At 40.2% G+C, this 15,603-nt stretch overlaps 1 protein-coding gene and 1 long non-coding RNA gene across 3 annotated transcripts; both read left to right on the forward strand.

Annotated features, from left to right (window-relative positions):
* Positions 1-585: 585 nt before the first annotated feature.
* Positions 586-7,855, forward strand: scg2a (secretogranin II a). Of its 2 annotated transcripts, XM_087283366.1 has the most exons (2): positions 586-671; positions 4,570-7,855. In XM_087283366.1, exon 2 carries the CDS (start codon positions 4,577-4,579, stop codon positions 6,194-6,196), a length of 1,620 nt encoding a protein of 539 aa, XP_087139492.1. In that variant the 5' UTR covers positions 586-671; positions 4,570-4,576; the 3' UTR covers positions 6,197-7,855.
* A 2,711-nt stretch (positions 7,856-10,566) lies between these two features.
* LOC141377925 (uncharacterized) lies at positions 10,567-15,485 on the forward strand. Its single transcript, XR_015510020.1, has 2 exons — positions 10,567-10,834; positions 13,736-15,485. It is a non-coding gene; the product is annotated as an uncharacterized LOC141377925 (long non-coding RNA).
* Positions 15,486-15,603: the final 118 nt, after the last annotated feature.

Raw genomic sequence — 15,603 nt, forward strand, 5'->3', positions numbered from 1 at the left:
AGGAAAAGTATTGGTTAAAGCAGTGGTTCTCAAACTGTGGTGCGTGTACCACAAGTAATACGCAGGCTTCCTTATAGTGGTAGGAATTGGTGAATAATTAAAAGTAAAAATTATGAACACACTTTTAACCCTTTTAAGTGAAGTTTCCCAAACTAATTTCGAGAGGAGCACGTGATAGAATTGACTACAGCTGATCCTTATCACTAATCACTAACTAGCCAATCGGATCACTCTAAATTTAATATAAATATCCAGCCTAAACTTCATTCCTCATCTTCGTTTTTGGAAAAAAAAAAACCATCCTTCCCTTCTCCCTTCTCCCTCCTCCTCAGTTCGGGCGTCACAAGAAATGCTTTTGTAAGGGATCACCAATCTTGATGTCAAACTGAATGATAAAATGAATTCAAGATTATGCATGAAACCAATAATTTTGAGTTTGTACGCCACACAATAACCTTGATTTGCCTGGAGTGTATGTGTGCGTGCATATGTGTGTGTGTGGCCGGTTTTGCGTATGTTGTCTCAGTGACGCACGAGTCAGGTGGCGTGTCTTCAAACGGGCGGAGCTGTCCGCGGTGCTGAGGCAGATCCAGAGCCAAACTCGCTCAAACACACACCGAGAGATGCGCAACACACTCACGACTCCCATTTAAAGCAGACCTCAAGCAAAGGTAAGCGGGTTTTCATATTTAAACACTCCTTTATGCATTTTTGCATCTCTAGTTATCAATGTTATCTCATTACACTCGCGTATATGGATTGTTTAATAAGCAACCTGCTGCGCGCAACCGAGAGATGCGCGTTCGCCAGCAGGAACAGACAAGCACGCGTATTTTAAAAAGTTCTGAATTCATTAAAGTCGTAAACTTCGCAATTGAATATGAAAATCTCAACAGCTCATAAAGCTTGTGTTCATTTTAATTCGACAAAGATGTGATGTTTCAATTATACGCACATTTTAAAAGCAATTCTGATGTTAAAGTTCTACATACTGTATTTGCACTTGAATATCGAGCTTGTGCATCGGAGAGATTTCAAGTAAGCAGATTGCCGTGCCCCGGGCTCCTCGTCGTCTCCGTTTGACGGCACTTTGCGGTTCAACAGCAGTGCGGATCATCGCGCGGTTTCCCGTAGCAACGGGGTATGACTCATTTAGTCGCGGTAGCAATTTAGAAACTAATGAGATTTTCAGCGCAGGGTGCGCGCGCACGCACTGAGTGCTCCGTAAACACTCATCAACAGGCTTTCAACAGATGTCAGAAAATCAGAGAGAGAGGGGGGGGGGGGGGGGGTATACAAACAGGAATAGAGAAAGGAGTGTAGACTGTAATGGGAGATTTAGCCTTGTAAACAATGGTAATGTAATGGTAGCTCTTTGTTACCCTATAACCGATAAACAGTAGACTGGAACAATTCTGTAATCATTTACTCACAGTAACGTCAGCTTACTTTCCTGCTTTGCATAACAAAACAATAAAACAAAAGGAAAAATCAGTATTATGAATGTTTTGTCCATGTACTGAAATTCAGTGAGGCTTAAAACAGTGGAGAGTAAAAGGATCATATCTTTACGAGAAAAACTTTTAACAAAAATTCAAGGTTAAGAATAAAACATAATTTGTGGTTGGGATGCATATGAATAGTCTATGTTTTGAACATAGGTGTGTTTGTGTACATTGAAAGTCAATGGGGTCCAAAACAATGACTAAAAAACATATTGAGTTAAATAAAGAAATATGCAATTTCAATTCGTCCATCTTAAAGTCAAAAACTGAAAAGTCAAATAAATCACCTTAAATTGCCTGAAATGCATGTGTGTGTACACTGAATGTGAATGGGGGCCAAAACAACAAAGACATAAAAGACATTAAAAAAACATGTGATGAGAAAAACTGAATAATAACAAAATTTAAGATTAACCATAAAAGCATAATTTTGGGGTTGCATGCGAAATAAATAGTTTTGATTTTGCATGTGTGTGTGTGTGTGTGTGTGTGTACACTGAAAATCAATGGGGTCCAAAACAACAAATATAAAAAGTACATAAATAAATAAAAAAAAATCTAAAATATCAATTCACCCATCTTGAAGCAAAATTGTTATTGAACCATAAAACAATTTATTTTGAGTTTGCATGCCAGATAAATGACCTTGACTTGCCTGGAACGCACATGAGTGTGTACACTGAAAGTCAATGGGGTCCAAAACAACAAAAACATAATATATAATTAAATGTAAAAAAATAATAAATGTATAAAATATCAATCCACCCTTCTTAAAGTCATAAACTGAATTTAAAAAAAAAAAATCTAATTTAACCACAAAACTTTTAATTTTGAGTTTGCAAGCCAAAAGAATCACCTTGATTTGCCTGGAATGCATGTGCAAAGCCAATAGGGTCCAAAACAACAAAGACATTCAAAAACATGTGATGAGAAAAACTGAATAATAACGAAATTTAAGATTAAGCATAAAAGCATAATCTTGGGGTTGCATGCCAAATAAATAGTCTTGATTTTGCTCGTGCGTGTGTTTGTGTACATTGAAAATCAATGGGGTCCAAAACAACGAATATAAAATATATATTATATAATTAAATAAAGAATATTCACCCATCTTGAAGTCAAAAACTGAAATGCAAAATTGTTATTTACCCACAAAACTTTTCTTTTTGAGTTTGCATGCTGAATAAATCACCTTGATTTGCCTGGAGTGTGTGTATATTGTAAGTCAAGGGGGTCCAAAATAATGAAGACATTAAAAATGAAACCATTTTTTGAGTTTGCATGCCAACTAAATCACTTTGTGTGGAGTTTATGTGTTTGTTTGTACTTTGTACACTAGAAGTCAATGGGGTCCAAAACATTGAGGGGCGAAAAATCATTGATCTAAAGTAAAAAAAACAAAAAAACAAAGTACAACAATAAAACTAATAGAGTTGCATGCCAAACAAAATACCCAGATTTGCCTGGAATGTATGTATGTTTGTGTTTGAGTGTGTGTTTTTGTGTGAGTGTGCCTTTTTGTGTGTGCGCATGTGTCGGAGGCAACATTGCGAATGCTCCCACGCGCAAACATGTGTTGCTTAACAAACTATTGTAACCATGCACACTCGTCGTAACTGAGTTTGTTAATGCAGAAAGAGCCTAATGTTAAACCAGTTCAAGCTATGTGTTTGTTTACATGTGTTTGTGTGTGTATACACTGATGTCAATGGGGTCCAAAACAAGAGGCATGAAAACATTAAGACAGATCTTTGAAATAAAATCCAATTTTCAAATGACAAACTAATAAATGTAAAAAAAAAAATCAAAAAAGCAAACAAACTTGAGTGTGAATATAAATGTCATAAAGGGCGTCACAGTGCACTGTTGCTTCACAGCAAGAAGGTCGCTGGTTCGAGTCCCAGTTGGACCAGTTGGCAATTCTGTGTGAAGTTTGCATGTTGTTTACTCCGGGTGCTCCGGTTTCCCCTACAGTCCAAACACATGCACTATAGGGGAATTGGATGAACTAAATTGGCCGTAGTGTATACGTTTGAGTGTGTATGGGTGTTTCCCAGTACTGGGTTGCAGCTGGAAGGGCATCCACTGTGTAAAACAAATGCTGGAATAGTTTGCAGTTCATTCCACTGTGGTGAAACCTGATGAATAAGAAACTAAGCTGAAGAAAAATTAATGAATGACCAAAATGTGTTAAACGACCCCTCTCCACCTTAGTTATTTACCCTTAGGCCATGTCCACACTAATGCGTTTTCATTTGAAAACGCATATTTTTGTCTCCGTTTTGCCCTTCCATCCACACTGAGACGCGTTTTTAGGAAACAAAAACGTATCTTTTTGAAAACGATCTCCAAAGTGGATAAATTTGAAAACGCCTTTTTCGTGTCGTAGTGTAGACGTGAAAACGGAGTCTTTCGAAAACGATGACGCGTTTTTTGTCATGTGACACAGTCATGTTACTAATTCGTTTACTTTATTTTCGTTGTGATTATGATTTTAGTGATGTCGTCCTTACTGTGAGGGTAACCAGCGTCATCAGCAGGATACTGTTCTTTAAAGCGGTCCAGTATATCGGCGTATTTGTTTTGGCACGTCTCCCAGTCTACATTTCCACTCTCTTTTGCAACTTTGTATTCATGTGTTACTCGAAGCAGCAACTCTACTTCATTGTCAGTCCATTTAAAAAACTCTGTGCTTTTCCTTGACATTTTGCCGAAACGTTTCAAAGAGCCGGAAAGAAAATAAACGTCAGCCGGAAATGACGCGTGACGAAGCGTCTTACGTTTCACGCATGCGCAGTACAGGTTGAAAGCATTGGTAGTCGTTTCAGTGTGGATGACAAAGTTATGGAAAACGAATCGAAACGACAGTGTGGACGTGAAGCGTTTTTAGAGGACAACTCCGTTTTCAAATTTATCCGGATTAGTGTAGACATGGCCTTGAAGTGCACAAACCGTCCATTTTATCACCTTTAAAAAGGACCACCACCCAAGGGACAGCTTCAGCACATGTTTTTCTCTCTCATGTAAATCTGTCTGACTGACCATCTCTCCCTCCCGCTCTCAGGTGAAGCATGTCGTCATCCTCGTCGTCATCTCGATGCTGCGCAGCAGGCGTATTCCTCGTCCCCTCGCTGCTTCTTCTGCCCCTACTTCTCTCCCTGATACACACAGCACACGGAGCCACACTGAGAGAGCATCGCCTTAGTGGAACTGAACCCGTTTCTTATGGACCCCCATCCCAATTGCGCCCTCCTCCCAGCGCAGAGATGCTCCGAGCTCTACGATACATCCAAAGCCTCAGCGAGAGGACTCCAGCAGATCCTGACCAATCAGATCAAGACGCAGAAGATGACATGGAGAGCGTGCGTTCAGTGCTTAAAATGGCATCTCCAACTCGAAGGGAAGAGAAGGACAACACTCAGGAGTTGCTTCAAGCCGTGCTTACGACTCTACAGCAAACCGAAGAACACATGAAAACACCACAGAAGGTCATCGCCGCTCCGAGATACCACCAGTTCGCAAGACCAAAACAACAAGTGAAGGTGGACACAGATGATGGGAACTATGGGAGAAACTCGTGGGCTGAAAACCGGAGACGCTACAGAGAGTATCCAATCATGTTTGAGGACGATCAGCCGCTTAAACGGACCAATGAGAACGCAGAAGAGCAGTATACGCCACAAAAGCTGGCGACCCTACAGTCTGTGTTCGAGGAGCTGAGTGGAATCGCTTCATCTAAAACCAACACCAAACGAAGTGATGATGATGAAGATGATGAAGATTTATACAGGCAAAGGAAGATGGTCTTGGAGGACATCATGGGAACTGATGATTGGACGCCTCTGGAGGAGCAAATGGAGAGCGAGGAGGAAGAAAGAGAGAGGCACGGATTCACACGCAACCTTGAGGATGATGATGAAGATGATGATGGGAAGAGATCCCTTCAATCTGATTGGCTGCAGACACAAAGGGAGGAGGAGGAGCCTGAGGACATGGCGAAGCTTGTGGATTATTACCTTCTGCAAATGCTGGAAAAGAAAGAGCAGGAGCAGCAGAAAAGACAAGAGGAGGATGAGGAGGAGGAGGTTGAGAAAAAAGATGAGGAGGAAGAAAACGTGGAGGAGAGGGAAGTCAAACCCATGCAGTCTTTATCGGAGATACTCAAAATCTCACAGAAGCTCAGAATTCCTCCGGAGGAACTTCTTCAGCTTCTTCGAAACGAAAACAGGAAGGATTTACCAGGACGTACGGGTTATGCTCACAAAACATTCCCTTCAGCGCCACATCGTCGGCCAATAGAAACGTCAGACATCGCTCAGGACATCCTGAGCATCCTCGAGCTGGCAAGTGCAGCGCAACAAAACCAAAGACCAACGCAAGCAAGAAATGAACGTTATTATGAAAGGCAAACAAGCAGGGATGATTACGACGACACCGCCGGCGAGGAAGATGAGTTAGCTAACTATCTGGCAACCGAAATGCAGAGACACACACGTATGGCGCCACTTCGTGACGAAGATCAACCAGTAAACCTTCAAAACTACTATGAAAAACCACCAGCGGAGCACGAAAACGCGGCTACAGGAATAGACAACAGCACAATGATGAAAATCCTGCGGCTTTTGGATCCGGAAAGCGACGACGCTGACGAAACAGACTCTGATGCTGGAGAAAAAGTCCCTGAAATGTAGATAACTCATGTAGAGGGTGAAATAAGTATTGAACTTGTCATCGTTTTACTTAGAAAACATATTTCTGAAGGTGCTGTTTACTTGAAGTTGTCACCAGATGTCAGTAACAACTAAAGCAATCCATACATACAATGAAATCAAAACTAATTGGTATAGAAGTTAAGTTATGTTTAGTAAAATGAAATAGCGAAGTAAAAAAGTATTGAACACATGAAGAACGGAAGGTGTAATATGCCATGGAAAGACCAGACAGCAGCTGAAATCTCTCAGTAGTCAGTGTAAATTTATATTATCTGCTTCAGAAATTACCAGAAGATGAAGATGAAACCAGGCTGGACATTTCAGGAAGACAATGATCCAAAACACAGCCAAGAAAACTCTTGAATGCTTTCAGAGCTTCTAGAACGTTCCAGGCAATCACCTGACCTGAATATATTAGAAAATAAGAATTAGAGATCAAAACTCACATCACAGTCAATATTTTTAGACAAAAATATATAAATAAATCACACCTGAGCAATGAGTGTAGTTTCATTCTCCATTCAAGAGCCATCTTGAAGCTGTCCTTACCAAAAAAAGCCTTAGTGTATAAGTGTATGTGTGTGTGTGTGAATGAGTGTGTATAGGTATTTCCCAGTACTGGGTTGCAGCTGGAAGGCCAGCTCTTGCATAAAACATATGCAGGAATAGTTGGTGGTTCATTCCACTGTGGTGACCCCTAAAATAGAGACTAACCCGAAGGAAAATGAATGAATAAGTTCAGTACTTTCTCCTTGCGTCATTGCATTATTACACATAATTATCACACATAATATGAAGAGTTCAGATGAGAAAACCTCTAAATGCTGTCTGAAATTTTAATAATAATATAAATAATAATAACTCCTTACATTTATATAACGGTTTCCTGGGCACTCAAAGCGCTTTACTCACATTGGGGGAATCTCATCTACCATCAGTGTGCAGCATCCACCTGAATGACGCGACGGCAGCCATTTTGCGCCAGACCGCACACCACACGCCAAAATTATAGAGGAAAATATAAAAATATAGAGGAAATGTTCCTCTATAATGAGCATTTTTATCAGGCTCCTGTGTGTATGTTCAGTAATATCACTTTTATGGCACTTTTATTTTCATTTTATGCTCTTTAAAATGAAATATGTCAACATAAACAAAGAAAGCTGAGAAAAATCCGACGGCACTTAGAGGTTTTTGCATCTCAACTCTTTATATATTAGTTTTGTTTCATTTCTTTTTGGATTTTTACCAAAAAAAAATCTGTCAATCATGTCAACAGCACCTACAGTAAAATATTCACTAAGAAAAATCATGACGTGTTCAGCACTCATTTTACCCGCCATATATTTACTGTTTGAAGTTCTGTCATGAAATAAAGTATTTTGAAACAACTATATTCCTCGGTTGCGTTTAGTCGATGTAGTGCTCCAGCGTGTATATATGAATATATAAACCTATTTTAGTAAACCCAGCGAGTTTGTTTCTCCTGGTTAGCGACTCGAGCATTACCTCTTCAACAGATGAACACACAGGACTTTTTTTCCCGCTAGTTCTGCTTTCAGTCCTTCAGTTTCTTGTGCGTGTGATGAGGTCATGTGTGACGTGGCAGAGGTAAATAAAGCATTTGTTCACACCATGCTCCTCTGTTTGTGTCATGTTTCTGTGCAAACTTGGCATGCACGACATGAAATCTTCATCAATCTGTTATTATTTTTTTCTTAAAGAGACAGTACAATTTAAAAAATGAAAGTTCTGCCATCATTTGCTCACCTTCAGGTCATTGAAAGCCATACACATTTGTTTGTTTGTTTTTCCTGCTGAACAGCATGTTTGGTTGTCAGTAACTAAACGCATCTCATCACACAGTTACTGCGTATATAATTACTATGGGAGAAGAGTTGGGTAAGGTAAAAAACTAATAATGAAAATGATTAATAACTGATTACATCATTAAATTGTATTTAAATTACTTTTATAATTCTAATTTGTCTGAAAACTTTTTAATTTGAGCTAAATTAATTTAATTGCTTAATACTTCCTAAAAAAATCTTAAAATCTTCTTAAATCTTAATACTACATAAACCCCTATAAGTGTTGAAAAACTCTTTTAATTCTTTAAATCTGAGTCAAAAGGGGCCTTTTAGCTTGATTTAAAGAATAATACTCGAGAAATAATCATTTTAATATAAATATCGCCTGAATATAAACAGTAATCAACTGATTTCTCATTCAATTTGCTTAATTTTTCTAAGCATGTACAATAAATGTCTTGATATTTGTAATCTTCTTTATTTAAAAAAAATGTAATTATTCTGCTAAATATACACTCACCGGACACTTTATTAGGTACCCCTTAGTAGTACCAGGTTTGACACACTTTTGCCTTCAGAACGGCCTTTATCCTTTGTGGCATAGATTCAACAAGATACTGGAAATATTCATCAGAGATTTTGGTCCATATTGACATGATAGCATCACACAGTTGCAGCAGTTTTGTCAGCGGCACATCCATGATGTGAATCTCTTGTTCCTCCACATCCCAAAAATGCTCTATTCAATTATGATCTGGTGACTTTAGAGGCCATTTGAGTACAGTGAACTCATTGTCATGTTCAAGAAATTAGTCTGAGATGATTCACGCTTTATGACATGGTGCATTATCCTGCTGGAAGTAGCCATAAGAAGATGAGTTCACTGTGGTCATAAAGGGATGGAGATGGTCAGCAACAATACTCAGGTAGGCTGTGGTGTTGACAATGCTCAATTGGTACTAATAGACCCAAAGTGTGCCAAGAAAATATCCCCCACACCATAACACCACTAGCCTGAATCGTTGATACAAGGCAGTATGGAACATTTTTTTCAATCGTTATTGTCCAAGTTTGGTGAGTCTGTGTGAATTGTAGCCTCAGTTTCCTGTTCTTAGTTGACAGGAGCGGCACCCGGTGTGGTCTTCTGCTGCTGTAGCCCATCTGCCTCAAGGTTGGACGTGTTTTGTGTTCAGAGATGCTCTTCTGCAGACCTCGGTTGTAACGAGTGCTTATTTGAGTTACTGTTGCCTTTCTATCAGCTGGAACCAGTCTGGCCATTCTCCTCTGGCATCAACAAGGCATTTGTGCCCACAGAACTGCCCCTAACTGGATATTTCCTCTTTTTCTGACCATTCTCTGTAAACCCTAGAGATGGTTGTGTGTGAAAATCCAGTAGAACAGCAGTTTCTGAAATATTCAGACCAGCCCATCTGGCACCAACAACCATGCCACGTTCAAAGTCACTTAAATCCCCTTCAAAACAGCTTTCTTCCCCATTCTGATGCTCAGTTTGAACTGCAGAAGATCGTTTTGACCATGTCTACATGCCAGAATGCATTGAGTTGCTGCCATGTGATTGGCAGTTAACTCAATTTGTGTTAACGAGCAGTTGGTCAGGTGTACCTAATAAAGTGGCCGGTGAGTGTAGTAGTATAAAAAGAAATCAATTACTCTGCTTCTCTAAATTTATTCATACAAACTGTTGAATTTATGCACAGGATTTAGGGAAAGTAAATTATAATATTAATTATATTATTAAATTTGACATTGTTGGGTGAACTTTCCCTTTAAATGAAAACATACAGGGTTCGGGTTCGCAATAATTATTGGCAAATTAAAATGAGTTGGGCATTTATATTTATTACTGACATTTATAAGTGAACTGCAACTTTATTTTGACTAAAATATGAATATTTGATAACAAAAAAAACATTCAATTTAGGTCAATACATTGAACAGCACCTGCAAAACCTTTTTTATACTGTCATTTTGAGATAGAAACAAGACAGTTCATGATCTGTCCGAGAGTTTTTGACTGATTGTCAGCATGTAGAGGAATACAAATGAGCTCTACTGTCATCTTTGATCAATTTAATGCATCCTTACTAAATTAAACAAGTAATTTCCTCTAAATAAAAGACCTTTCTATAAGATGTCCTTGTTAGTCATGTTCAATGTCCTTACTATAGTAGAAAATGCAATTAATTATGCATCATTACTCTAATGTATAAATCTAGCCCTCATTCTAACCCTAACCACGTTACGTTACCACAAGTACATGCCATTAATTAATTTCACTCAGGAGTAAATGAATAGTTACACTTTAACAAGGACACCTTTAAGTGAAGTGTAAGGAAAAGAAGTCTTACAGTGGCTTAGTGGTTAGTACTGTCGCCTCACAGCAAGAAGGTCACTGGTTCGAGTCCCAGCTGGTCCATTGCTGAAAGAAATATCCATGTACTCACTCTCCAAATATTCTGTTTTGTAACTGTGTCTTATCTTATTGTAAGTTGTCCCTGTACTAGGCGCCTTGACGTTGCGCCTTGACATTCTTGAGCACTGGATAAAATTGTTCTGCCTAACTGAGCTGAATATTTGCACGTATTCATAACCCATGTAACCCTGAGTATGATGTATAAAAGCTGGGAATACCCCAGTCTTCTTTAGAAGAGAGCAATAAACTGTTGGATTCACATCTCTCAGTTGTTGTTGCCTTCCTGGAGCTCCAGCTTACTGAGGAAACACACAGACGGTCTGCAATTTATCCCAACAACTTGGTGACCCCCGACGTGATGAAGCTGATCAGGTAAGACATGAATTTGGTTTTGACTACCTGATTAGTTTCATCACTGAACTGAGTGTTCAGGAAGCTGGCAAGACATGAATTTGGTTTGACTGCCTGATAAGCTTCATTACTGAACTGAGTAATCCTTGGCTGGGATTTTCCCTGAAAAGCCAAGAAGAGCGCGCTATACAAAAGTAAAACGATCATTCTGTGTGTTTTCTAGTAAGTATTTACTAACATGGGTGGTTCATACCCCAAGCCTGAGATAGGGGAAGGCCCTAAAGATTGGATGTATCGATGTGGGTGGGGATATTACACTAATCCATGGTTAGATAATCTAGCAGGGTGGACTGAGGCACAAGCGATGCATCCCTACCCTAGAGACGGGTCATTTGACCCCCATGTGCTAAAACGGGCTCACAAATTAATTTATGAAAGTGAAGGAGATCCTGAATGGGACCATGATTATATGAAAAAGGGTTATGAAATCTGGATGAAGATGATGAGTGTGTGGAATGATAAACAAAATATTAACCTACCAAAAGAGGTAAAGAAATTAATTCCGAAGCCTCTTACAGGCTCAGCATCAAAGATTGAGGTAAAAAGAAAGGAGACACCCAAAGTGCCTCCAGCCCCTGTTGTTACTGTTCCCTCAGTTACAGTTACTGTTCCTACTCCTACCCTCTCCTCCCCCATTCCTGATGAGAGGCAAGGAAAGGCACATCAGAGGATGCCTCTGTATCCTGTACAAGAATTAGAGGGGCTTCGCACAGAGAAACCAGACCAAGGGGATAATCAGGCTTTCCTATGTGTCTCAAAGAAAGGGGGACATGCTGAAGTAACCCCTCCCTCTGCAACACAGCTCAAGGATGTCATTTCACTGCTTCCTGATATGAGCAGGCCAGTAGAATTTGTAGAAACTATGATACGTGTCTCTAGAAATGCACAGCTTACAGGAGCTGATTATAAATTTATATTGATGAACAAAATGGGGTCTCAATATGATGAGACAGCCCTCATTGATGCAGTTCCTTGCTTGTGCTCTAAAAATGATGAGGTTAAACTACAACCCCAGCAAATGATACGTAGAGTAAAAATTAAAGAAGGGGATTATGAGGAACAAGAATACACAAAAGATGTACCGTACTTTTACTGGCGGGATGAACAGGGTGCTATAGATATCCTGAAGCGACAGCTTACTGCTTACCTTGTGGACACTCGTTGTGCTCATAGAGATTTGTCACACGTGACCAGCTGTAAGCAGGAAAAGAAAGAGACAGTTTCTGCCTTCCTCCAGCGTTTTTCCAATGCTTGTATACATTTGGGAGGATATTGATCTACCTGAAAGGCAGCCACAACCACTGTTTATTTCCACTTTTATTAGTAACTGTACTCCAGATGTTCAGAAGATACTTAAATTTCAATTATCTGATCGATCTCAAATGACTCCAGAACAGCTCAAGCAAAGGCTTCGAACGATGACTGGCGATGGTCTGTTCGATCAAACTTTGAATGTCGCCCTCCAACAAATGGGGGGTGCACAGCCATACCCTTATAACTGATTTAATAACGGCTTGCCATCTTCCCTCGCAACTGGCCATTGTTAAAACTCAGGGCCATTCGAAGGAACACACTGATGAAGCCAAAGGAAACGCTCTGGCTGACCGACATGCTAATAGCAGCACAACAGCCTTTACCTGAGGACTCTATGCACGTTTCCTTGTTGTCTACAACCTCTGCTTCGGGGATGCTCCCTGACATTGATTTGGCTATGTTACAAGCATCAGCCACTGACGAGGATAAGTCCTTCTGGGACGCCTTTTCTTCCACGTTTGATGAAAAGATGGGTCTATGGCACGACAACACTGGTCGCCTATGTCTCCCACATGTGGCACTGTCATTCCTCGTCCACGAATTTCATGGTGTCACTCATCGTGGACGAAGAGGGGTACATGAAATGATGCGATCTTTGTTTTGTGTCCCAAAATTAGAAACCACCATTAATAACATACTTGACAAATGCCTTATATGCGCTCAATATAATGTATCAAAGCCTGTGGCACAGCACCAACATTTACCAAGACCAATTACACCTTTTTCTGAATGGCAAGTAGATTTTACGCATATGCCCAAGAGGGGACCGTTTAAGTATCTACTGGTTTGCGTAGATAAATTTTCAAAATGGGTAGAAGCTTTTCCTTGCTCAAGGGAAAATGCAAAGGTGGTAACACAGAAATTGATCTCTGAAATTATACCTAGATATGGGATCCCACAAAGTATCGATTCAGATAAAGGAACACCTTTTACATCAAAGGTAACGCAACAATTGGCAACTGAATTAAATATAAATTGGCGTTTCCACATACCCTATCATCCACAATCATCTGGATTTGTGGAGCGAACTAACAGAACCTTGAAAGGAAAGATAAAGAAGGCCTTAAGACAACACGGTCATAAAGATTGGGTAAAAATTTTACCAATAGTACTAGCAGATTTGAGAATGACACCACAAGCAAATTTGGATTCTTTATCACCATATGAGGTGGTCATGGGAAGACCTTTCCCTATCCCATGGCAAGGGGGAATTATGGGAGTGGGTATTGAGCTTTCTAACCACATATCAGAATTCTCAGCGGCCCTAATTCAGAAACTTAATCAGTATTGGGAAAGGGTAACAAAGAAACACCCTGAAATTCCACTTGAGGCAGCACACCCTTTCCAGATAGGGGACAAGGTGCTAATAAAAGATATAAAACCCCAGAAAGATTTAACTGACCCCAAATACGAAGGGCCAGCTGAGGTTCTGGCTGTTACACGCACTGCTGTATTAACTGATCTTTTTCCACAGTGGATCCATGGCACCAGAGTGAAACCATTGAAGTAAATGTCTATGATATGATATTAATCGTTTTTGTTTTGCAGACTACTTCTACTGATAACCCTACTGGGACTGACACAGGCCCACACTGAAGTACACAACTTATTCTGGCAGTATGCTAACTGGACTGCACGACAGACAACCAATGAGTCATGTGTTGTCTGCCAAGAAGTGTTCTCCTCTGCTGTGACTATATCCTTGAAACCTTTACCTTTTACATGTACTAAACTTGCTTTTTGTACAAATGCTTTGGGAGATATTTATGAGTGGCGCCCCACATGTGTTTCTAACAAGAAAACATGGGAGCCTCTTTGCAAATCAACTAGCAGAAAGAATCATTCTGTTGTAATACCTACACCTAGAACTATGGGTTTGAATATTTTGTTGACGAAACCCCAGGGGTTCAGTTTTTCTTTTTGCTTTAATGGGACAAATGGAGGTAATGTATCCACCTTAAGAGCTAAAGATTGTAATATAGTAATTGGCGAGAGGGATCGATTTTCAGGGGTATATTTACCGTGGCGAAAGAATAAAAAATATAGTTCTCTACTAAGTGTTTGTCCACGTTACATCCCAGGCACCTGTGAACTGAACAAACTTAAATGTGCTAATATCACAAATGAGACAGCTGTCACGGCATGTTACAACCTGAACAACACATACTGTCAACGCAGCAACGTAACTTGTGTCCCCACTTGGCCGAGACAGGATGCGGTCCTGGCCGATGACTGGTACTGGTATTGTGGGGGAGAAACCATCTTCAACACTTACCCCACCAATTGGACTGGTCTTTGTACTGTGATCCAATTACAACACATGGTCACTGTCATGCATCTTGCCAGACAATCCAAAAGGGAACGGAGGTCAGTTCCCCAGGACGACGTACCCGACGAACACCGTATGAGATCACACTGGACTAGATTCTGGGAGGCTATGATTCCCAGTTTTGGCGTAGCAGATGCCTTAAAACAGCAAGAGATCATGCATTATAGACTGGCCTCTTTTATTAACAGTACCACGGATGCCATTTCTGGACTAAGAGAGGAGATGAAAGCTCTGAGACTAATGACTATGCAAAACAGACTGGCTCTGGACATGCTCTTAGCGGAAAGGGGCGGGGTCTGCTCCCTGGTCGGAGAGAGCCAATGCTGCACTTTCGTTCCCGCGGATGATGAGGATCTTGGACGAGTAGGACAAGCTGTAAAGGCGATGAAAAGGATATCATCACAGGTGTAAGAATGAAATGAAGGAAAGAAATTATAATTGGGGATGGGGATTTTTAGAAAGCCTGTTTGGATCATTGGCTCCATATGTCTCAATGGTAGTACCGGTACTTATTATTTTCTTATGTGTATGTATTTTTGGTCCATGTCTTCTGAGATGTTTTATGGAACGAATGTATAGGATGGTTAATGCCTTAGGTAAAGGGTTATGAACATTTAGCTATGAATGGAACTGAGGGTAACCATTTAACAAATAGAGTTTATGAGAATATGGTATGATCCAGGCTCTTGTAAAAACAGAGCCTGGAAGAGGGGATTGAAAGAAATATCCATGTAGTCACTCTCCAAATATTCTGTTTTGTAACTGTGTCTTATCTTATTGTAAGTTGTCCCTGTACTAGGCGCCTTGACGTTGCGCCTTGACATTCTTGAGCACTGGATAAAATTGTTCTGCCTAACTGAGCTGAATATTTGCACGTATTCATAACCCATGTAACCCTGAGTATGATGTATAAAAGCTGGGAATACCCCAGTCTTCTTTAGAAGAGAGCAATAAACTGTTGGATTCACATCTCTCAGTTGTTGTTGCCTTCCTGGAGCTCCAGCTTACTGAGGAAACACACAGACGGTCTGCAATTTATCCCAACAATTGCTGTGTGGAGTTTGCATGTTCTCCTCATGTTGGCGTG

This window comes from Danio rerio, chromosome 15, assembly GCF_052040795.2.
Source record: "Danio rerio strain M-AB ecotype USA chromosome 15, GRCz13ab, whole genome shotgun sequence".
NCBI lineage: Eukaryota > Metazoa > Chordata > Actinopteri > Cypriniformes > Danionidae > Danio > Danio rerio.

Excerpts from the sequence above, each read along its gene's own strand:
- scg2a (XM_087283366.1), top strand. The coding sequence starts at position 4,577 with ATGTCGTCATCCTCGTCGTCATCTCGATGCTGCGCAGCAGGCGTATTC.